The sequence below is a fragment of the Chrysemys picta genome, chromosome 1, assembly GCF_011386835.1.
Source record: "Chrysemys picta bellii isolate R12L10 chromosome 1, ASM1138683v2, whole genome shotgun sequence".
Lineage (NCBI taxonomy): Eukaryota > Metazoa > Chordata > Testudines > Emydidae > Chrysemys > Chrysemys picta.
The window spans coordinates 127855116-127880795 of record NC_088791.1 but is presented as its reverse complement, the minus strand read 5'-3'; the positions used below and the strand labels follow the sequence as shown (position 1 = coordinate 127880795).

Here is a 25680-nt window from a genome sequence, read left to right as displayed (position 1 = left end):
AAATTATATGCGCATGTGTGTATATGCATAGGTGTAGGTATATATAACTTACACAAACACACAGATGAGTATGTATGTGAGTTATTTATATATGCATATGCCTACAGATGTATGCATAGACACAATACACATATAGTACAGTATATCAGAACAAACATTCCCACAGATTGTGGGAGTAAATGGAACAGATCTCAAAACCAGTGAGATTTAAAAAATTCGACGTCTAAACAGGCTTGAGTATCAATTACTGAATATAAATTGGGAAGTATTAATCTCTATGCACCCTGAGGCAGACCGAACTGGATAACTTAAACCTCGCTAAGAAGCTGGGTATTTCTTAAAGGAGGAAGAATGCTTTCTTGTTTTGCAAGACTGTATATAACTACCACCCCATTCAGTGATAGGCGTGTCTACAGGTATACACACATTCAGCTCTCTAGCAAGATACAGATATAGACACACTATATTGTACAGCATATAACAACATATACACAGACATGGAAGAGCTGGCTTTCTTCGCTTTAAAAAAAAGTTTTAACCATCTATTTTGCAAAATAAATAAACAAGCTAGCCACGCTACTCCACGAGAGACAAATGTTTTAGTGACTGCTTTATGGCATTACATATCTGTGTGTAAAGGATGAGATGCGGTAGATTCTGACACGCACACACGGGCGGGGGAGGAGGGGAGGAGAAAGAGAGAGAGAGTGAAAGTGTGAGAGTGAAAGAGATCCTCCTCCTACCTGGAGCCACAGCTTGCAAGATACGTGGTGTCACCTGGGGAAGTCAGAACAAGTAAAAACACATTGAACTTGAGAGCTCTATGAGGTAGTTGATCAAGATCAGGGCTTGCTCATTTTCTCTCTCAGACGGGCTGTCCTGGGTTTTTGATTTGCCTTTTTGATAAACTCTTTCTGTCCCCCCCTTTCCTCCCCCCATTATCAGAATCAGTTTTGGTCACCATGGTTTTAGAAAAAAAATCTTGTCTGAACGTTGTTGAGTTTTTACAGTTCGACCGGCTCCGTTTTTGTGTAGCCTCAGACATGCTCTTGACTGGGATTTAATCGGCAGAGATCAGTTCTACTTTTTGTGCATTTTTTATGGCTCAGTCCATTCTCTAGATCATGCACAGAAACTTTCGAAAGTGGATTTTCTACGTGTTTCTATGCTTTGGAGTCATCTATGTCAAACTAGGGTAAGTGATTGTCCGCACTAATCCTCTGGTTTTTGGATCAAACTTGTGAACAAAATATATTGCCAAAAATGTGTGATATTTGTCTCCCCGTGTCTTTGAAGACGTGTTGAGGCTTCACATCCATCAGCAAAACAACAGTGAAAATGTGTATTTCTTTTAAATGCCTTATTGTGATTCTAATCAGAATGCCACTGCTTTAAAAGAGACCGGCGAATAGAAGCTACGGTAACTTTCAGTCTGCAGGGACCAGTTTGGCCGTGAGGGGAGAGTCTTTTATTTTGGATTATTTAATCGAATCTAAATATTAGCTCTGGCATACAGTCCCTCAGAAACCTGACGGAGTTAGCTCAGCCACTATTGATGAGATGAGACAATAGAGCAGAGTTTAAGTAGTCAAAGGGGGGGGGGGGCGAGGGAAAATCCCTGGTCTGAACCTGCTCTCAGGGATTTTTTTTTATGCAGGCCTAGACACAATTTGCGCTTCTATCCATCACACAGACGTGTTGAAATTAACTTGACAACTGGTCCGTCTACCTCTCTGATAAAACAACCCTGAACCACACCAGGAACCAAGGGCTATCGCTGCAGTGTTCTGCTCATTGACTGCAGCCATTCCAGACCACATTTTAGCAGGGCTATTGGGGAGTCAAATGTTTGCTTGTTGTTTGACCACAATGATCTAGATCACTATGTTATTTTAGTTGCCAAGTTTCTCTCTCTCACTCAGTCACCTGTATGCCCTTATTAATATTGCTCTCGCAGTAGGCTGACTTGAGTTGTATTTCCACATTCCTGAGCCCCAGCCGAGTTCTTACCTGTCGAGCTGCAAACTCTTAAAAGATCCTGCCTTAGCATAGCTGCGGGATTTTTTTTAAATGATCAAGAATGCATAAGGTGGGTTGTAATCTGAAAATTCTTGCTTCTCAGTTTGAAATCAATACAGGTGTGGGGGGGGACAGGGAGGAGCTGCAATTATATTAAAGTGAGGATAATTGCACTGAGTGCAGTCAGAAAGACTCGGTCATACAGGCACTGCACCACAATCCAGCATAATGTAGAGTATCAGAGGGGTAGCCCTGTTAGTCTGGATCTGTAAAAGCAATAAAGAGTCCTGTGGCACTTTATAGACTAACAGACGTATAGGAGCATGAGCTTTCGTGGGTGAATGCCCACTTCGTCAGATGCATCTGACGAAGTGGGTATTCACCCACGAAAGCTCATGCTCCAATACGTCTGTTAGTCTATAAAGTGCCACAGGACATAATGTAGAGTGCCTCTTGGTAAAAGACTAGGGTTCATCTTCCACCCTCATCCACCTTCCTCCAAGTCATAATGTTATACAGCTTTGGAGCACAAACTACATCAGCCATCCCTTACCCTCCTCTTCCTTTGATATTGTTTTACACGCTTGACTTTTTTAATAGAGCCGCACCACCTACCTAACATGATATTTTGTGTTGCTCCCCGCAAGCGGAGCAGCTTCAGAAAGCAGTGCAGTACTCTGCAGTGCAATGCAGGGGCAACATATCATAGAGTTGAGGGTGGGGGGAAGGAAGGGCAGAGGGAGGAAATCCGTAATCAAGTGAACAGAATAGCAGAGCATTAAGATCACACAAGGGGAAAATCAGCTCAAAAGGGCCAGTTTACTGATGGGAAAATAACTAGCTCAAGCACTGCTTACACTCTCCCATCACCCAGCTAGCCATCTCGAAGGGAATCAGAGGGCTGTAGATAATTGGCATGAGGAGAGGATGCCCTTATTTATAGTGGGATAGGAAAGCCAAGAAATGTGGCCCAATGGACTGGCTTTCCGGAGTGTTTCCCGCAGGTTGCCTAGTGGGCAGAAGCTATTTTTTCCCCCAGGTCCCCATTACACATAGCTCTGCTATTCGCAGGTGTCGGTTTAACCAGATACACACGATGTGTTGTCTTTACTGAAATGGATTCAGGGTACAGAACTCCAGTAACTGCATGTGGCAGGGCACGGGAAATAAGTATAAAATTGCCCGTTAGTAGTGCATTAGAAAGACAATATAGGTGGGATAATAATATCTTTTATTGGACCAACTTCTGCTGGTAGAAGTCTAAGCTGTTGAGCTACACAGAGCTCTTCTTCAGGTCAGGGGAAGGAAGCAGAGGGTACGTTAAGAGAAAAAGCGAAGCTCCACTCAGCAATAAGAAAACACTGAAAATAACAACGCGAAGTTGAAAGAGTTACAACTATCCCCTCAGACACTACCGTAAAGGGACCAGATAGACAGAATCGGAATGATTGGGTATCTTTCACGTTGCTAAGGATCTGCCTTGGCAGAACAGCCCCTTGCCTTTAATCGATTTTTTTCTGCACTGGCCTATATGCATACAGGGGGAAAGTTAGCTGGTACTATTTCCCAGGGGTATCTGCTGCATATATATTCGATTTTTCCTGAAAGCCTACTCTGTTTTTGAAGCTTTTTAGCATTTTTTAGCTGTTTTTAGCTTTTCATTATAGCTAACCAATTTGTGTCATCATGTAATATAGTGCTAACGTCTGTCATCCTTAAGGTTTAGATTTACACCGTTGTAAATGAGGAACGAATTTGGCCCATATATGTATTCAGATATTAGATACCACAACGATGAGAACACTGTACATGCCTAGATAGCTAAAGAAAGAGATCTCTCACGGCGAAAAGACAAGACCAAATAGTTTGCAGTACAAGGGAATGACTTTGTTAGACTAGATTCATTTCCATAGTGGCTTTATAATTAAATGAACAGAAGATTTGGAATATGGTAACTTCTGGAGGGGCAGACATTTGTTGTTAGACATTAAACATGCAACTTTAAAAAAGAGAATTCAGAACAAAAACAAAAGGATATTGATGAATTGTCCCCATAACTAAAAACGAGTGTGTAGCAAGAACTGTAAAACCTCGTATAGAAACTCCATCAGATCTTTCACCATTCCTTTAAGGGGATGATGATATTTCACTTTCCCTGAACAATAGCAGAGAAATTTGCTCTGAGATCCTGGGCTACTTCGAGGCTAGACATGTGGGATGCAATTATTTCCTCTTTCATCAAGCTCTGGAACTACCATTTTGTTGAAACTATATCCTTTGGCTGTAATGATACCTTTTTGGAGTCAGGTTTTTGCATAGAAAGGAAAGGATGGGATGATAAAGTAGCAGTCTGCCTTCTAGTGTTTTTGGGTTTAATTTGCAGTATGAATACGAGTGTTGTTTTGCCAACATAGCAAAGAGTTATTTGCAGTTATTTTATTTGCTATGGAAAAAATACTAAAACCTTAATAAAGTGTTGCAAAAGCTCCACTTAAATAATGAGAGGACGCTGGCAAACTAAAGCCTCGGAAAGGAAGCATCAAATACACATTTGCCTACCCAATGATAAATGTGGAAATTGGGTGTCAGCGCTTTTAATCTAACGAAGAAACTGGCATTTGTAATTAGGACCAGAGGGTATAATTCCGATCCAGCAGTCTTCACTTAGGCAAAATTGCCATTGACTTCATTTCCATTCTGTGACTTGACTGGGAGTTTTGCAAGAGTGACGGGCACGAGGTAAAGCATTACTTCATATTGAGAACCAATAATGAGTCCTCTCCTTAACTATTTCGCCAATTATTTAACACAGGAAATCAGAGGACTGAGCATGGGGAGATTTCTGAGGTATTCACATTTTAAATACTATTGCATTGTTATGGCAAACACTTCACCTGCAGCACCGGAGACAAAAATAGGAATAATCAACGTTTTATCCTCAATTGAGATTCGAATAAAAAAAAAAAACAAAATGAAAAAACCCCAACCCCTCAACTCAGGCAGGTTAAAACATCTCATATTTAAGCAAGCATGTCCTTTAGTTTTCAACCAGGATTAAAATATTACTGTCAGATATTGCAAATAAGTATTGCCCGCAAAAGTTGCATAACGACAGAGACTGTTAGAAAAAATGCAAATTAAAAATAATAGCAGTACCACAGCTGCAAATGAAAAAGTAAAGTCTGAGAATAATAGATACAAGCTTTGTAAAGGTGGAGTCCACTGATGGAACTCTGGGCTAAATTGAAACCAGTGCTGTCAATGTGATGCTTCCTTTCGTTTTATTCTCTCACAGAGAACAGGTAAGGAACATATTTCAGCACTGGAACAAAAGAAAACAAAATTGACTGTGAATGGAAAGTCAGAGTAACATGCGGGAGGGGGCGCGAGGGAGAGAAAGGAGGTCGAAAGCCCTTTAACTATTTGATAACAGTGGAGCCATTTATTTATTCCAGTGGAGCCATTTAATCCATTTGGATACATTCTGGGAAGATGATCCCTCCTGTAGAGGTGGATGCCCTGTTCACCAGGTCGCAGCATGAAACTATAATGTGCTGGCTTTTCATGTCACCTCGCAACGGCATAGGGCACATATAGTCTGGCGTGTCTTCGTGATCTTGAAATGTTGCACCCTTGTCTTTTCAGCATCAGTTAATCTAGTAAAATCGGGCATGTGTTTGAAAAGGCGGGAGGGCATTTTTTTCTCCTTCTAAGCACATGTGATCAATAAAAATAACTGATGAACAAAAACCGAATGATGGTTCTGTCTGAACATTTGTTTTGCTATTGTGGCAGTATACAGAAAACAACAACGAAATCGCGCCTTCTTTGGAGGCGCTCTTCTAAATTACATTACTCGTGGACATAAATAGACTTCATGGGTCAGATCCTGCAGTCAGTGGGAGCTTTGTCTGCGTAAGCTGTCCCGGAACGGGATAAATGAATTTCTTGACAGTGCTTTCCCTGGTTGAATTAATCTATGGAACATAATGATGGTGTAGCAGATGCACAAACCTTTAGCTTATTATCCTTTTCCTGCGCTCTATCACTACTTGGGGAACTGGCCACATCTCAAATTTTGTAACTACACAAATAAAATGCTTCCTGTTATACAGAAACCACATGGGTATTTGGGCTTAGCATTTTATTTATTTTCTAGGGCTTTGCATTGTATTTAGTAGATAGCAAATACTCACGTGGTTTCAATGCACGTGGACTCCAGGCACCTTAGCTGTAAATGAAAATAAACTGCATCGCTGCTCTGGAAATCCTATAAAGTTTGATCCATGATAACTAGGTCTGGCCAGCAAGAATCAAGCTATTGATGCTTCATCTTTTGTTAAAGATGAAAGAACATTAAAATGCATATTTTAAAGCGTACAGGAAATAATCAGATTTAAATAAATAACGAAGATAGAGAGCACTTAATCTCCGGGCTAGTCTAAACAGCAATTCCAAGAACGGTCCAAATACCGGATAGCTCCTAAACTTTAATAATATTTTAACTACTATAGTCAGAGACTGAACATTTCAAAGCAATCTAGAGGATTTACACACACCTCTTCCATGTAAAATCAATGGGTCTAAATCCCGTGGACTATTTCTACATTTCCACTCAGAATCTTTACAAAGGCTAAATGAAATGTTGTCATCTTATTCTGATTTCAATAGTAGCCATCACGAAAAAAAAAATTATTGACAGTAGTGACAGTCTATGCCTTCTCACATGGCTTGCCAGCCAGACAACTGCAAATTCTAGACAACTCTGTTGTTGTGCACCATACTCTAACTTCTGCAGGACATACGCAATGAATATTATTTCCGTGAAGAAATCAATTCTGTGCATTACAGACATACTTCAAAAGGTTTTACCAGGTTTTGATGTACACTTATTCTGGACATTTTGCACTCAGAGCAAAAGAAAGAAACTGAAGCTCGGAGTAGGCAGATAAAAGAGGGGAAATAGTTTCTTCAATACTGTCTCTGTGTCAGGCTCATTCTATAGGATGGTGTTGATAACCATTTCACTGCTGTTCTGGCTCTGGTATGTTTAGAGCATACTTGTTTGTGGGAGAACAACCGGTACATGCTCAAAAATGTCATATTTGGGGTTATAGATAATATAATCGTATAAACTACAACACCATTTTATTACAGGGAGGGTATTCGGTTTTAAAACACAATAGGAGCAAATGCATCTCTCGTTCACACACACACAGAGGGAAGTTTATGGAATTTAATTCCACTTATTTCTCGTTTTACCATTTCGTAGTGTCACTCCAAAAGAATAAATTGCATGACTTTGTTTTGTTTTCTAGAGTGTTAATCTAGTCATGTATTGTAAATTAACGCTATGGATAATACCGGTCCTAATTCTACAGTTACAGATGTGCAAATCATGTTAGTTTCAACTACGCCAGGTGAAATGTTACCACCTCATTCAGTAGGTTTTACAGTACCAAGTGGGGAAGGTTTACTGTTTAAACATGGATCTGACTCTTCTTTAAAAGAGGAAACATTTTAAAATATATCTGAATGGTCAATCTGTAAAAGCATGCTAGAAATAAAATAAAAAAACATTTGTTATAAACTCTTCTGATTTACATTTATCATAGTTACACGTAATTAAATCATTACTCGCATACATATAAATATGTATATGAGAGAGTGGGATGGAGAGCGGAACGTATATATGTATGTACTACAAAGAAATATGACAATTTAGAGGATCCAACTTAAACTTTAAACCCTTTAAACAATGTAAAGCGTTTCCCCTTATTCCCTAAGATTATATTTTTCAAGCTGTTAATTATACTAACGGATGATATTAAACTTGTAGATGGAAGTGATTAAATAAAACAAAAAATAGTAACGATTCTGATAATATAGGTAGAGAAAATGTAACTATTTTAGACTCAGTCTGCAACCTTAACGTCATTTGGAGGATTCCTTTATTGCATAACAGACACCCAAAGATATTTAGCTATGTGTTCTCAAGAGATGCTTTCACGATATTTGGAATACCCAAGTTAAAGAAACTCGTGCAATTATTTGGGAACTAACATGAGAAAACACATAATTTACATATGGACTAAAGAAAACTGTAAAAATGAGAGACCTGGTGTTTTTCCGCTGCCTTTATGCTAAAGTACCTGCTATACATATTTCTCTCTCGGGGCTCCTTTTCCAATTCCAATTCTTGGACTCTAACGTGTCTTTCTTCCCCACAATTCTCCTCACTAACAAATACAGTGCCCCATGATGTTTCCAAATAAGGGAAACACCCAACAGCGCAAAAAGTGAGAATAATTGTTCATCACAAACTTTTCACTGACGTATTAGTTACTGGCTGACTTTGCAATACGTTCAGAAACACGTTAGGTGTAATATTATTTATTACCTAATCCTATGAAAACATAATAATGTAGTAAACAGCGAGAACATTGAGAACATACGTAGACTGCCTCCAAGTAATACAGGGAAGAGGGAACTAAACAGCAGATGAAACTGCTCCTCAAACTTTCATCTTTTGATAAAGAAAATCTTATTCTACGTGAAATGTGAGCGGTGTGTGCGAAGATGCCTCCTGAGCCGCTCAGAGATACCAGGCATGTTGGCAAAGGACTATAACCCCCCCAAACAAGCTACTTCATTTTCTCCAACTCCCCCCACCCGAACTCCAAGCCAGTAAAAAATTAGGATTCAAAGGATTGCCTGCTTGTTTATTTTTTACTCAGGCGACTATATAAACATTGGCTTTCTGAAAGGACCCTTTGAAATAATGTTTAATTTTCAACTCAGGAGGCTATAATAACAGATCCTTCCCTCCACCAGCTTCTCTCGCGATGTTTCAGATGGGGAGGGGGGCAGCCTTCCATAATAAAACAATTTAATCAAACTAAGTTTTGCGTTTGTAGCTGCCCAGTCCCCTCAGCATCCTCTAACCACGAGCTTTTGAAATAGTGCCATCTACACGGCACCGGAGCTCGCAGCCTGCAGCCTACAGAGCGGATGATTTGTTTAAAATACATGATCAAGTTGCTGAGGCTTGTTTTCAAAGCAAGATGTATCTGGAGGTCTCAGGCAGTGCACACAGCCAGAATGCAGAGCTTTGGCTAGATCAGTGTCTTTCCATTGTCATCCTCCCCTTTAAAAGAAAAAAAAAGAAAAAAAAGGAGGCGGATTGCAGTGACTGACTGCCCAATGGCAGCTTGGAGTCTCAGGAGAGTTAGAGAGAAAAGAGAGAGAGAGAGGCACTTTCTGCCATCCAAATCCCTTAAACCATCATCATTCCAACAAGCGAACCCACTCTCTAACAGCTTCCAACCACTGAGACATGACAGGCAGCATTCCAGAACCAGAGGCAACAGCAGCAGCAGCAGCAACATATACGCTTTAGCACCAAGGGGAAACTAGGCACAACAATACAAACAAAACAAACAAACAAACAAGCCCCCCCACGCCCAAGGGACTGGATTCCAACTCAGATTCAAGCAAAAAGGCCACAGCTGACACCAAAACGGGTGGGGAATAACGATCTGGGGGGGCCAGAAAGGAATAACCAAGGAAGCGAACTCCAAGAGTATAAACGGGATTCAGCCATGCTCCTTTTTTCATCTCGCAGTGTTTTACTCTCAGTGTATTACCCTCAGATTTTCCTCATCCTTACCAGTGGGAGTTACCTGTAAGTGATCCAGATTTTTTTTTAATACTCTTTAAAATGACCCCGCTAGCTACCTGGGGGCGAGTTGACAGAAGGGAGCCGGGATACATAGCATTGTAGCAGGTCTGTGAAATGTGTGATGATACTGATGTTTTAAGTCTGTCAGGGGGGGTATGCAGCCAGGTAGCCGGAGAAGCTGGTTGATAGCTGCTCGTTTCTCCCCAACGCGGGATGCGGATTTACCTAAGACCCGGCAGAGCACAGACCACAGCTCTCCATGTCTCCGAGTGTTTTACGCTATCGTGGGAAGGTCACAGTTTGTCAGCTCTTGAATGATGGGGAAGCACACCTGAACTCTTAGGAGGAAAGGACATAGGGTCCAGCTTTTCCCAGAGGAATTGCAAAAGCCTCCGGAAGGGCAATATCTATTTATGTTCTTAAAGGGGGAAAATATATATATACATACAGACCTAAGGTTATACAGCCCGGGGCATCTGTATAGACTAAAGCAGAAATCATCAAAGCCTGTGAAAACAAAGCTAGGGTTGGACAAATGCACCTACAGATACGTTGCTATAACTGGATGCTTTCCCAAATGAATGATCTCTGATCTGATTTAGGAGTTAGGACTGGCTCCAGAACCTTTCTCGTGGTCGGGGGAGGAAGGGGCTTGGGAGGGGGAAGGGTGTGTGGGACTGGAAATAGTTTCGATCTTTAAATAAAATCCCTGTAATCACATATGTGCTTTCTTGGCTCCTGTTAACTCTGGAGTGAGTGCCGGCGCTGGTGGACCTAAAGGTCTCTCATCAGGTTGGCTAGCTGTCCCTGGTTTTAGGCTGTCAGGTGTTTCTGACTGAAAAAAATCAACCTCAGGAGTGGACCCCATTAGCTTTCCTGTCTGCCTGAAAGTCATCTCGCAGGTGGCTCACACGTGGAAGGGGCTAGAAACTAACTGCGCCCTGGATGAGGGCAAAAAATGTCAAGTGCCTCTGATCGCCCAACGCCACCTGCGTGCTAACCACATGTAATGTGGAGAACAGAAGTAGCCGAGCACAGTTTTAGGGTCCGATCGTTGAGCACCTTGAACTCCACTGACTTCAATGGAGGTTTGGCAGGTCGAATATAAAGAATGTAGGATCGGGCCCGTGGCTGGGTCTGAGGGACATAAAAGACGCGGTAGGCACGTTTCAGTAGGCAGCTGCCGGGGTTACCTGGCTCTGTGGTTGAAGGAGGTTGCGAGGTTTGCCAAAGACGGTACCAGTCCGTTCAAGAGATCTTGAACCTGCACCTTCAGCCTAATAAGTAAAACCTGTTTCAGGATTCCTATTTCACGCTCACATCATATTTACAGTGTCCTGATCAGTCTATGTTTTTTATGATGCCACGACTTTAACTTTTGCCCTCTGAATTGTGTGTGCATGTGTAATTTTAAGATGTTTGCCCTCTTTCCGTTTATATATATATATATATATATATATATACACACAGTTTATATCTCTAGTTTCTGGTAGCCCATGGAAAAACATAATCCTCCACCACGCAAGAGAAGAAAGAATAAACACACCCATCAAAAGAAACTAAACATGTCTATTTCTGCATTCTTAATTCTTAATGAAATGCACATGCCTTGGCTACTGATTTTTAAAGACGCTTGATTTATGGAACCATGTTCGGTTTAATTTAGTTGGATGCTATTGATCAAACCAAATAGCTAAAGCTCGCTGTTTTTCCCATGCGGGTCATGTCTACTGGTAGGTAACCACTTGCTTATAAAATACAGCATTGGCTTCTTTTCTAGAAGGTCAAAAGTTATAATAAATAAATAAAAAAACCCTTTTAATATAAACGTAGCCATATTTTCTCAAAACCGTAGGAAATTACTATCCTACAAAGTTTTCCTTCTATAAATAGTTCAAATCTTGAAACAAAAGTTTTAAACCACACACCAGATGCTGGGATGCTGGCGGTTTCCCTTGCTGTGTGACATAATTATAAGGTCCGAATGCAAAAGCTATAGAAGTATAATAATAATACTAAGGCAACTGCTGAGGGGGAATACAAGGGAAGCAAGGCATGCTTTATTTAGAGCTAACTACTTGGAGATCTTCTGAGCGCTCATCTGTGACCATGAGAATTTGCTGGGGATAAATAATGCCCTCTCCCTTCCCTGTGCCATCCCCAGTTCATCCTGTGAGTCAGGTCACTTGTTCCGCTGCCTGAAATGGACTTGGGGAGTTAGAGCGAGATCTGAGCCTTGCTCCCTATTGCAATCAAGTAGAGCAGAAAGGAAAGGGATCAGGAGGTGACACATAACAAAGCAAAGCCGAAATCAACAAGCACGTCCCTTGATTAATAAATCCGTATGAACACAGCCTTGTGTCCTGCTCAGGCTAAACAGGAATGTAATTGCAATCCACACATCTGTGTGCAAGCAAGACTTCGCTCCTTTCCTCTCCAGCCCAGCAAGAATATTATTTAAACGCCTGAAATTCCTCTGTTTCCATCAAATGCATGCTAGTATTAGTTACCCTGACTCTTTGTGAAGGGTCCCAGACAATGGGTTTTGTACAGCTAAACTCTTCCCTTCCAATAAAGTGTGAGAAATGACGGAAACCTTGACGCATTGTGATACCTTGCGGGGTTTTTTTTTTTTTGACACTTAAAATAGAGAGAGGTTAGTTGAGTGCCTACTGAATTTGGGTTGTTTATCTTGTGGACAAACATATGTCTCTGGCTTACTAATGATAGCGTCTGAAGATTAAAGCATGGTAGAGGCTGTTTGAGTATTACCTACTGGGGTCTCTTTCCGTTTGCATTTGTGTAGGGAGGCTGCTTCTCCCGTTGCTAAGGGACTGCCAGTGATGAGGTTCATTTCGCTACGGATCTTTCTATTTTAGTCTGATACGCACAAGCATATGACCGTTGTAACTGCTTCTGCTTATAAGAGAATTGTGTACTTTGTACTGAAGGATGCAAAACTCTGGCTTCACGAAGACCGGGTGTATGCCTGTTTCTATGCGGGCACCGCGTTTCTGTTTCAAAAGGCATACAACAAAACCAACGCAATCAGAACAAATAGTGTATTTCTAACGTGTTTTAGTGCACTGTAGGCTCAGTGATATGGTTTCATTGCTTAGTCGAGCAAAAAGTAGGTTGCAATTAGTTATAGTCACAACTGGTTAGAAAAGGGACATCTTATCAAATACATCTGTATATGGTGAATATGCTATATGGCAAAGTTGTTATTATTTTGTTATTATTATTGTGTCCATGCATCATAATAATTGGGACCTCTGCACTATTGTAAACATTTGTGGCCAGAAACAATTCGTTTATGATTTTTAAAAAAGAAACATGACTCAAATACAAATAAACTGCTGGTAGGCAGATTTTGGAAAGACTATGATAAAGTAAGCATGTAAAATAAGAGAGGTTCTTAATAATATCAATCAGATTAGTGTAAATGTCCAAGAGACAAAATCAAGCATAATACAAGGTGGCACCTTTTCCTACAATGGGGATATAGATAGTTTCTTGGTAGCATCTTCTAAAACAAAGTGGTTGTATTCTAATGTTTGGAGGTAACATCTGTGTAATTTTTTTCACTATTCACCTTCATATGGCAAGATGAATGCATTGTTTGGGGATTCATTTCTTACAGCTTGTAGAACATGGGGCTATGTACTGATATAGGAGGAGAGTTTGTCCAGTCAGAGATTTATTTGCTGTGAATGGGAATTACCCTTTTGAACACAGAGTAACAGCACAAGCCTTCATGCTGATCGTACATTAAAAACCGCAAGAAAGAGAACTTTCTACATTAGTGAGCAGCACTCAGTGCTGGCTGATTTCAAAATGTAGGGAGAGAAAACTGCCTCTGTATGAGTTTGTTAATATTCCTGATGTTGCCACTTCTGATACCCTAAAACATTGCAATTCCACATCCTCTGCTACTGGGGCTACTACATACTCTAAGGGGATAGGTTAAAGGGGATTTCTTTTGTTTTTTCATGCAGCAATAGGAAAATAATAATTCGGAACCCTTAAAGATTAGGGCTGTTGGTCACTAAAGATTTTCATCTGCTGTGTGTAGGTTTGTAGGGAGATGCACACACGGCATGGTACATTAGATAGGCTACTGGATTTGGATTTATTCCTGGCTCAGTCACTAAGATGCTGTGTGATCTTGGGAAAGTTACTTCATCTCTTTGTTTCTCCCGCTCACACTTTGTCTATCTTGTCTATGATCTTTGGGGTGTTTGCCTAGCACAGTTGGGTCCTGATCTCTGTTGAGACCTCTAGACACTACTGTAAAACAAATGATAAATAATAAGAGGCTTTTGAATGAGATTCGATACTGCATGGTTGTTGTGGGATATGTTGTCTTAGAGACATAGGGAAACTCACACATCAGAAGAGAGTGGCCTTTCCTAACACACACTACAATAAATACTTTCTTGTGAGAGAGATAGCTGAAGATGACTTGCATGTCCCTCACGGTGTTATTTCTTTTAATGGACTGTTCTCACTCACTAAAGCTGTCACACAGAGATATGAAGCCTAATTTCAGAAAAGTTGAATATTCAACAGCTCCAGCTGAAACCAGTGGAAGTGTGGCCTCTTAGCCCTTCTGAAAATGAGGCTCCAATTTCTTTTAGAGGTCGGCCCAAACTAAATACCTTGTTGCTTTGATGAGGTTTGGAGCCAGATTGTAAATCTATGACTGGCTCCTCTCTTTGTCATAATCTAGGCCCAAACCCCAGATTCTGAACTTCAGGGAAATTCAATTATGGATCCAGACTTTAGACTTTTGATATACACCTAACAAAACAGAAACAGTAGATAATCGAAAGAGTCAAGTGTTAAATAATAAAGAAAAGGGAGTGGCTACATTCATTGTTCATAATCTAGGATGGCATCCTGAAATTATTACACAGACTGCTTTGGGGAGATATTAAAATAAATATAAAATCATTTTAATTATTCAGGTGAGCAGGGAAAATGGTCTAATGCAAAGATGCTAGCATATAAAATAAAGAAGGAAAATCCTCTAGAAGAAAATATTTTGGAAGAAAAGTCAGAAGCCAAACTAAGAAGGGTTAGGTTTACATCTAGACTGGACAAATAGAGGTTTTTATATGGTAAAACCAAAAACCATTAGATTTGTCCATTAGTATGGCATTCCAAAGATAGCATGTCATAGATTATTTTCTGTTCTTGGGTATACATGGCTTTAAAAATGGGATTAACCTACTGTCAGAACAGATTCCTGACCCCCAAAATATAATAATTCTTTAGTTCTCCCAAGTCATTGTAAAGGAACGTTGGGAACAGCTGTTAGATCAAAAGGTTGCTACGCTGCATCTGTTCTGGAACCTTTCTGTACAGAGCTGGTTACCCTGGGCTAATTTTTGCAGGCCATTTCTCCACTATCCTACCCTTTTGCACGTAGCTATGCCCTCAATGTATGGCCAACACGCAGAAGTAGTTCCTCCCGCCAGGCTGGCAGGTACACCTGCACCTGCTAACTCCTTGCCAGGTGGCTTGTGGCTGCTCATGGTCCATCTGTCTGCTCGATTCTCCTTGCTGCTTGGCTGCCTCTCCTCCCATCCCTGCCTCTATAGCTCCACCCAACCCTACCCTCAAATCCATATTTAAGCACACACATTTTATAATTTTGGCTAGAGCATCTAACAGGAGAGAGCTATGCACTATGTGGAAAATAAACAACAGAGATTCCCCATTATAACCTTAGAATAAGATTTAAAGTAAGCCTAGACCCCTATCTTGGATTCCAAGATTTCCATGTTCTTGCAAAAATCTCCATGTTCTTTGAGATATTTGGATTGTGCCATATTAGCGAATAGCTGGCATGAATGAATATACCGGCAAACAGTCAAACTTGTAATTGAAAGCTGCAGAGTTAAGCCCTGGGCTGCATGGGAGGCTAATAGAGATCAGGAGCTCAGGCAAAACAATGCAATCAAACAAAAGACAAGGCCAGTGGATTCTCAGTAAGCGTTTTAATTCCCCCAAGGGTCATGCAGTTCTCTCTCTCTCCCTCCCCACTCCTTTATTCCCCAAAGGTAAAATAATAGATCCCTCCCTCCCTCCCACCCTCAAATGTGGATGGTCAGGTTGGGTTTGCAATGGGCCTCTATATTCAGCAATATTCACTCATGACAAAGAACATGCATTGTAATTTTTATTTCCACTAATGGAAACATGGAGGAAAGGAGGACCCACATTCTGGATGCAAAACAATGCTGCAGATTTAATTTAAAAAATGTCCATGTCTTCTATCCTGATCATTATGTTCACCTCTCTTCCTAAAAATTGGTAGGATAAAACCACAGTCCTCTATATAAAGCATTGAGAAATCTTTATCACATCTCCCTCTCAGGTTATGCCTCCACTTCCAAAAGGGTGTTTTCTTTACAGCCTATCATGGGGCAAGTGCACCCCATCTCCCTTTGAGGCGGGATAAAGGTGTCAAGGCCCCACAATTATGTCCGCCTGTCCGCCCTTAGCCTGAGGGCAGTACAGCCTAATGGCTGAAGTCCATATACTCTCACTTGGGCTGTGTGGCCTAATGGCCACAGTCAGTATGACTGACCTCCTCAACCCAGTTGTGCAGGGTCAATACAAGCACCCTCCCACTCGAGCCGTACAGTAGTGGCTGGAGTCGATAAAGCTGCCCTCCTCAGCAGGGCTGTGCAGCCTGGTGGCTAGAGCTGGGGAAGTGGGCTGCCACCTGCGGCGGTGTGTGGTGGCCATGGTAGGGGGACCCAGGCCTTCCCACTCCACTGGTTCCCAGCCCAGGTCCCTGGCAGTGGCTAATATGTGTGCCACTGAGACAGCGGGGAATCTGGCTGAAACATGCTGACTCAAGATCCGGTTCAATAACTGGTCCAACATCAAGTTCCCCTGGGCTACTTCCTACCATTTTTCATGATGATATGGTCTGGACATCTTCAGAGCCTCTGGCTTCCTCAGCCTGCACTGCTCCCAGCAGCTCCAGCCTGCCTTGGGCATCCGCAGGTATCTGGGTGCCTGCCTGGGCCTCGGTGTCTCTGGCTCGCGTAGTCTGGGGTTCGAGTTGCTCCCAGGCTGGAGCCTGTGAGTTGCATCCTTCCTCTTCAGCGTTCAGCCTAGAATGGCTGGGCTGCTCCATTTTATACCGAGCCAGCACTTGGACCTGCCCAGTAGAGGGGAGGGGGATGTGGCTTTCTCTCCCCAGATTGTGGGGTTTACCCCTTCCTGTCCAGTGTGGGGCAAGTACACCCCGTCACACAGCCTGAAAGCTACATTGCTGTAAAATCCTAGTGAAGACATGGTGCTGGTAGTTTTTAGCATGCTGCAGTTAGGCAAGGTCAACGTTACAGCCTCGTCCAGGGTTGGCCTCATTTAGCTACTTCATGGTTATAAACTACAGAGCCTTGTCTCCACTAGGATTTACAGTGAACTAGCTAAAATGCATGAGTTATCTCACTGTAAAAACACACCTAGTTTTGGCAGTGAAGACATGGCCTCAATTGGAGAGCTAATGTGTCTTGTCCAAGAAACAGTCTGAACCAGTAGAACAGACAATTTGTATCCAGTTATCAACTGCACTTTTGATATTCATTTTCTTTTCAACCAATGACCATAGAACAGATTTAAGTGGTAGCTGAAGCCTCACAAAGGGTAAAATTTACCCTGTACAAAAATCCAGCAGAAACCCTATGCAGCAGGTAAATCCCACTTAAGCATTATGGGTGATACTTAGGTATTGAATTGGCCCAAAGTTCCTATGGACCAGATCTTCAAAGATATTTGAGTGTTAACTCCCCTTGAAAGCAATGAGAGATAGGTGCTTACACACCTTTGAGGATCTGGGCCAAAGTAACCAGAAAAAGGACATCAAATGGGATTTCAAGAGTGTAACTGAGAGCACATATTAGCCTTATACATTCTAAATGTGGGATAAGAACTGACCCCGGTGAAGTGGCACCATGTCCAGTAGTGACTGTTACTGTGCCTCTAAAATGTTCAGCCTGTTACAAGAGACGTTTAGCCACAAATCTGCCATTAAACTCAATGGGGGAACACTTCATTTTCCCAGAGTTGCATAGAATTCAGCCACAAAACTGCCAGTGTCTTTAATGGGAGTTCTGCGGTTTAATCCAACGCAAAAGATATGGGAAATGCTGGTGCCTAACTCCCTGCTGCTGACCCATTCCTGGACTGAATAACAAAACTATTCAGGAAAACACCTGCTTCTTGGGAGGCCATTTGTTACATCACAATAAATGTACAAAACTATGGAATATCCTTACCTTGTGTCATCTTACCATCAAGGGCCTAATTCTGATCCCACCTAGAGCCTGATCCAAATCCCAATGAAGTGAATCAGGAGTAACGTCCGGTGAAATCAACCAGATTACTGTGGTGATGTAAGAGAAGACTAAGAGCCAATGTCAGCATGATTCTTGCTCTTCTAGTATTCCAGGATAGCTTTGACACAGGCTACCATATTATGGAATAGGAATATACAGACAAGGCATCATTAATAGAAGGCTATTCCTCCATGTCAGACAAAACCCCAAATCAGTTTTTGGGCAATTGAAATAATCATTATGGCTTATGGAGCCAGTATGAGCTAACATGAAAATAGTGCATTTTTTTAAGGGGGAAAACACTTCAAAAGCATTGCAGCATTTGTTCTTTATGTGCAAGGCATTGTGGGGCAGTGCACCCTTCAAGTCTGGAAGTAAAGACAAGCCATAAAGATATAAATACTGTCTGTCTGCAAGTAGGGCATGGAAAACAATTTGAGGTGTCTTTCATTTATAATTACTTAAGCATTGCAGGCCTGGAACTGGATAATAGATCTTCTTTCCTGGCTGAAGTGAGACATAATTATAAAATGCTACTAATATTTAACATTAGTGTCTTTCATTCAAGGCTCTCAAATGAATTAATCCAACATTCATGTGAACTTGGCAAGGATCATTTCAGCCACCATTGGGGTGGAATGGAACAGCTGATTAATAGCACACAACACCACAGCACATACGCTTAAGACAGTGACTATCCCTAGTTGAAACAGGAGGAAGAAATTAGGAAAACCCAAATACAATGAAGTGGGTTGGAATTTGGTGATGATGATGAGATTAACGCCCCTAAAGAGGCAACTTTGCCTAATGGGTTAAGTCCTGGCCTAGGAACCATTTCTGATTTCTAATGCTGTCTCAGCCATTGAATAACTGTGGCCTGAGACAAATCATTTAACTTATCTATGCCTTAGTTTGCCTCATCTTTAACATGGAGGTAACACTGACTAGGGTGGTTTTAGAATTAGTGTTTGCACAGTGCTTGAAAATGTAAAAGTGCAATATAAGTGCGAAGTCATTACTTTTACTAAGATATCCAAGGAATCATTAATGACCACAAGTGGTTGGGTCTGCACTTCCATTTCTCATCTGAAGCATGGCACCTCCTTGCTGGTGCAGTGGCACAGCACTAAACCAGGGAGAAGGGTGGCCACATGCTGATATCAGCAACATTATTTCCTGTTGCACATAGCTGTTGTATGGGAATCTCCCATCCAAGTATTGACATAGTCAGGTCATGCTTAGCTCACAATAGATGACAGAATCACAGTGCAAGATGGATAGCATAGGACTGGATAACAGACATGACATGGTTAAAATAATTTTGAGAGGAATGGCAGAATCTCCCATGACTCTACTGGCAGGATGCCAATGAGCCATGTGACTATTTGGTTAAAAGAACCCTCTCAACCATGAGATCATTTTTTGTTGTATCTCTTTCTTTTCTAAACTTAAAAAAAGAAAAGAAAAAGAAAACAAAGTTACCACACAAGTTTCTGCAATAAAGTTATATTGAAGTTGGATGACATAGGAAGATACATTCAGGAAAATTCAGAGAAGGGAAATGGTGTTCTTAAACAAACCTGCTGTGAAGGGAGTCCCAGAGCATTGTATGACTTTATATACTGTATGATGTCAATACTGCCATACAACAAAGCAAGCTAAGGATGGAGAATGGGACTTAAATCTGAGTTTTGGCTATTGTTGCCTTAAAACCAGACCTGTTGTGAGGGGTAATTTTAATATAATAAACCTAACATTACTAGGTATTTGTATAAATAGAATGGGCTAGATCTGGCCCACGCTAATTTCCTCTTCATTCCTAAAAGAGATATCATTAGCATTTGAGTTTTGATTTGTTTTTTTTTATTGGTGCCCATCACCTTATTATCTGAGTACGTCCCACATTAATTAGATTGACAAAGCAAAGTCCCTAGCAGACTTCAGGGAGTCTTTTTCTCTTCTCCCTTCTCTGATTATGGGAAGCTCTGCTTTGGGAGGATAGGGCTGGGGTCAGGTTATTGTCATTCTAGTTATGTTGGAAAAGATTTATCAAAGGGCAAGTTCTTGCACTGTGACCTAAAGGTCATCAGACTCTGGATTAACCTAATCTCCTCTGGAAGTTTATTCCATAGCCAGATCCTCTCGACCAAGAATGCCATACCTCTGGGCTCTTACCAGAGTCTTGTCTTGTGCTTTATAATCTGCATTGTCCTGAGGAGTTCAGCTGGCTTGGTGTAGACAGTGATATGGTCTCTAATGTAGCTGTGACTTGCTCCATTAATTGCTTTAAGGATTAGGACCGCCACTATGAACTTGCAGTGGAAGTGGACTGGGAACCCAGGGAGGGACTGGAGCACAGAGGCAATATGCCTATAGCAACCTAGCTAGTGGAAGAGGGCAGTCAGCTGCATTCTGCACAAATTGGAGCCTTTTTCATCTGCAGCTTCAGCTACAGCGAGTTACAGCAACCCTGTCTGGAGGTGATAAATGCAAGCGTCACTGTGGCCAAGTTCTCATCTCTGAGGAAAGGGCAAAGGTTCTAAATGGGCAGCAGAGGATTTCCGTAGGTGTTCAGGTTTTGTTGGGGGTTGTGCCCAGGGTGGCAGAAGCCATGATTGGAGTGTGCTGAGCTCAGGCAAGCCTTGGCTGGACTAATGACCCTTAGGAAGCCATTGAAATCCTTCATAGTATAGAGTAGTTCTGAGACTGCTCTAAACCATAAGGACAGGTCTGCTGTAGAACTAGCCCTATGATTGTGAAACCACACATGGCTACTTTGCAGCTCCCCCAAACAGCTTCACTTACTGACCACAACTGAGGGTTCAGCTCAATGTCTACACACTAGTATTAAAGAACATGCTTCCAGTGGCCTGTGTGTGTGCATGTAAATGCACATAAGATCTCACGAAGGCCAGACTACTCAGCTGAATAATTAAGCAACAAGACTTGGCAGATGACATCTGATGAGATAATCGTACCCCTGGGGCATTAGAGGCATGAGGTGCAGCCAGGTGCCACTAATCTTCCCATGGGTATGATTTTCTTATGGTAACCACAACCTCAAGTATTGTCATCTTGCTGTTATGAAATTCATTCAGCGTAGGACCAAAGGGACGATACTCTTGACATCTTTAATTTGTTGGTATTGCAGTAGCATCTAGAGGCCTCCCGATCAGCGATCCCTTGTGCTAGGCACTGTACACAGATATAGAGAACAAGACAGCTTTTTTTCATTATTTTTCTTTTTTACTCTGCTCAACCAACAGCAGAGTGAAGCAAGGGTCTGGAATAAACACTTCTCTTCTTCCCACTTACACTCCAGTTCAAACACTGGCTCAGGCGTAAACAAATGAGTGAAATAAAAATCAGTGGGACCTGCCACTTCATTTAAGAAATGCCACTGACTTGCAACATTTTAAGCATGTGACACCTGAGAGTCCCGAGCCTTTCATTTTACAGCGGGTGCCATTAAAAAACATGCAAACATTGCACCACATTATTTGACCTCTAAGTCTCACTCACTATATGCTTGCACAGAAGCTGTGTGTGCAACAGCAGATAAATGACAGCTATTACACAGTGGAAAACATTCATATAAATCTCACTTCTACAGTTCTTATTAAGGGCCCTGTGCTGTAAGGTGCTGGGGACCTCCTGCATGATAATTAGCTCCCTTCAACTCCCACTGACATGAACAGGAATTGGGGCCCTTCATATCTTGCAGAATTGAACCCCATGTCCTTTCCAAGTAAAACAATCACTGACTTCAGTGAGAGTATTATATGTATAAGTACAGAAGTGAGAAAGAGACAGCATGGTACAGAGGATGGGCTAAGTTCTATTTCCAGTTCTGCCAAGGGCCTACTCTGTGACCACATCACTTCATCTCTCTCTGTGCCAGTTTGTTTTCTCTGTTTGGACTGCAAGCTGTTTGTGGCAGGGTGTTCCACGCCCTTGCACAGTGAGGCCCTGACCTTGGTGCTACTATAATACAAATAGTGTAAGCTCTGACCTAGTGGAAATTTTGGCTAAGTAACTTTGCAGGATTTGGCCCACGGTGTTTTGTTCTTCATTAAGATGTTAATTGTAAATAAATATTAACATATAAAATCAATGAGGAAGATGTCGTATGTGGGTAATGATGAATCATGCTTCTGGGTTAGATGCTGTTCAATACATTTTATCTTAGAGGAAGTAAAAATTCGTTTAGAGGGAACTTAAATCCTTATTTTGCCTTTCTTAGTATCACATAAATATGCATTCCAAGGAGTATAATATCTTTGCCTACATGATAGCCCCTTAGTTGCTACCGAGTAATTAAGAAGTCAGCTTTAGCTTTATGACAGTCGCTGGCACAGGTTATGTCCACTGTAAGACATCTTCAGAGATAATTAAAGTGATGACTGACAAAACTTAATGCAGTGAAAAGAATTTCACTCCCCATGTACCATTCCTAAAGGCTGCTTGTAGACATTTTATCAAATCCATCCCTAGTGTAACTTCTTTGACTTCAGTAAATTGCACATGGAATGATCTTGGCCCCTTATTTTTGGAGAATGATCCTGAACATTTTTTTTAATGATTTCTTTTTGGTATGTATGTAAGTGAATTTAATGCTCATGAAGGGTGCGGGAATCACAGCCCTGGAGCCTGAACCCCTCTCCTTACCCACAAAACCAGTACCCACAAAACCAGTACAGCACAAGCAGAGAGTGTGAGAGCTTCCCCAATCCACCTCATCCTTGTGCCTCATCCATGACCTAGAGGGGTAACCTCTAGGCATGAGTGGGTAACTCAGTCTCTGTGCTTATTTAATCCTTGGCCAACCTGCACAGACTGACAATACGGGTGCCAATTGTGGTGGTGGTTTCTGTGATGTGGATAACTGTCCACTGGGAACTGGATTAAGACCATCAACTCATTTCAAGTACTTTAGGCCACAAAACATTTGCCAAATGGTAACAATTCTTTTGGTCACTACTAACTTGGCCCATGTTTGCATCAGTGATGAAAGGCTCCATAACCCAATACCAGTCCCCCAAGCCATTCAGTTTTCTGGAATCATTTAAAAAATAACAACGTTATATTGTCTACATTTTCTTTGATGTGCTGTTTTTAAGTGCATGAATTGGTCATTTAGGTGTACAGTTCTCATTATGTAAATATTTAGGATGCAAGTAATGGAACAGATTTTAGAAGATGGTAGTGACACACAGAGACCACTGGTCCAAACTGAGCCCTGACATATGGGAGATATTCTCCCTTGGACTTCAATAGGAGTTGTGTCTGCTTGCACCTGGGTTGTAAATTTTATCTCATATAGCTGAGTTCACATCTGGGCCCTCAGCAGGGAAATTTTCATTACAGCAAAGAAGATTCTATTTTTGTATTTGTTTGGTCTTGTTTTGCTCTCAGATAGCTAGATCTTTGCCTGCAGATGTACCAACAGCTGATTTTACAAAATATACACTATCTACAGCTCCCATTTCCATAGTATCTGAGCACAGGCTTTAGGGTATTTATCCTCATAACAGCCCTGTGAGTAAGGAAGTACTAATAGCCTTGTTTTAGAGAGAGGGGACTGAATAACACAGAGACTTGCCAAGGTCTCTCAGGGCAGGCTAGGGTTCTGAACCCAGACCTCTGGCTAAAACCATCAGGGCTATCCTTCCCTGATGCACAGCTGAAGTTGGAGTTGGAGTTATACATTTAATAGAAAGTGAACTTTACTGACTATGTACTTACATTAAACAATAGACCGGGACTCAGAAAATACCTTGGAACCCTTGGGTTAAGATCTGGAGGGAAGCACATAGATAGCATTGCTGCTGAAGTAGGTTCATGCTGACCTTTCCGGGCTAATGTGAAGTAGTACAGTAGTGCAGCTAGCTCCTTCTAGCAGAAAGAAACCATAAGAGGTGATTGGGGTTTTTTTCTAGGGGGTAATTTACATTTGTTTGTGTTGGCACTAAAACACTACTTTGTGTAAGTTACTCTGGGCAGTGAGTTTTCTGCTTGGGTCTTCTCTATCAGATGCAAAAGAGAAGCATGCTGTGATATCAAGGGGGCATTTGTTAAGCTGGAGTGTCCTTGTTAGGACCCATTATTGTTATGTATTTTCGGTTTCCAAAGTTAAGGGGAAATGAGACACAAAAGGGTGTGTGTGAGAAGGTTATCATACATGCTTTGAGTGTGCTGTGAAGCTTTAGACTTAGTGTTTTCTACCAGCCAAGAAGTGCATCAGTAACCTACAAATGCATACCTCAGTGTGGCTTATTGTTATTAGATTATGGAGAGTTCATTTTAAATGTATTTTTATTTTCTTCTTTTTTAGAAAATAAATAAAACAATTATAGAGGGTTCATGCAATGTATCCTTCTACTATGAAAAATAGTTCCTGATAGGAGAAAAGGAAAGAGCAAGCAGATTAAATAAGCCTTTCTTCTACAGTTTTGAATATATTAATCACTTAAAAAATTAACCCATTCCCTCTCTCTTGTTCATGTTCCCTGGTCTCTTTGGGGTCCTTTTCTCCTCACCTCCTATTCTCAGAAGCCCAACTGCCCTTTCAGCAGCAGTTTGCAGCCTAGCTGCCAATTTCAACTCTCTTCCTTCCATAAGCACCAAGGCCCCAATTCAGAGCATTTAATAGCATATTTGTTCAGGACAGCACTTAAGCACAGGCTTAAAGCTAAGCAGCCACTGAAGTGGTGCCCTGAATAGAGATGGACATACGCACACGATTAATTGCTATCCAAAATTGGGCTAAATTTAGCTTTTACACTAGAAAGTGAATTACAAGTGGGCTGAAAGGGCTGCACCCTACTGACAAGTTGAGAGCCTGGCCCTTTCAGGGAGCAGGGACATTTACACTCTTCAGTTTTTCTCCTTCAGACCCTTACTCTTTACTCTTTCTTTGTTATTTATCAAATGCCAATTGTCTTTGTACATGAAACAAACTGCCCTGCCCAAAGAATTTACAATCCAATCCAATTTAAGGCACCTGCAGAAGCGAAGGTGGCATACTGGTGATGGGATGTGGTGTGGGTAGGAAGACAGTGGTAGGTGGGAGAGGAAAGGGGGGCTGTACGTTCAGCACAGGGAGGGAAGAGTGGGTAGAAGATAACAATGGGAACAGAGACAGCATGCGGTTGGGCATTCAAGAGGGAGGGAAAGAATGGGAATCCCATATGTAGTGGGACAGAAAGGAATGGGATGATGAAGGGGAAGGGAGCTGGACAGTGAAAAAGGCAGCAAAGGACATGTGGACAGCTCTTGGCATGTTCAGCTTCCAGGCTGATCATTGTTTTGCTTGAAAAAGAAAGAGTGTCTTTTGGTCAGAAGACTTGCTGCCTGAGATGCTCCTTCCTGTGACTCAGGTGGCCATCTCAGTTGGGTACGGATCATATCCACTGAAGTTAGCAAGGACTTCCCTTTGTAGCAGGCAGGGGAAACAAGAGAGGAATGTAGGGAGCACAAAAGTAACAGATGAATGAAACAAAATAGGCAAAATTTTCACCAAACCCAGCATTGTGCATTTGGGCAGAGGATTTTTGCACAGCGGCTCAAACAACAAACTCTGTGGCTGACTCTGCAGCTGCAGAATTTAAGGGCTCTGAT

At 41.6% G+C, this 25680-nt stretch overlaps 1 protein-coding gene across 1 annotated transcript in view; it reads left to right on the top strand.

The window, feature by feature from the left end:
• Window positions 1–760: 760 nt before the first annotated feature.
• The window catches only part of WNT7B (Wnt family member 7B), a 147742-nt gene continuing 122822 nt past the window's right edge, over window positions 761–25680 (top strand). The window contains exon 1 of the mRNA XM_005299936.4: window positions 761–1195. Within this exon, the coding sequence (XP_005299993.1) occupies window positions 1125–1195 (71 nt within the window). The 5' untranslated portion in view covers window positions 761–1124. The remainder of the gene's footprint in view (window positions 1196–25680) is intronic.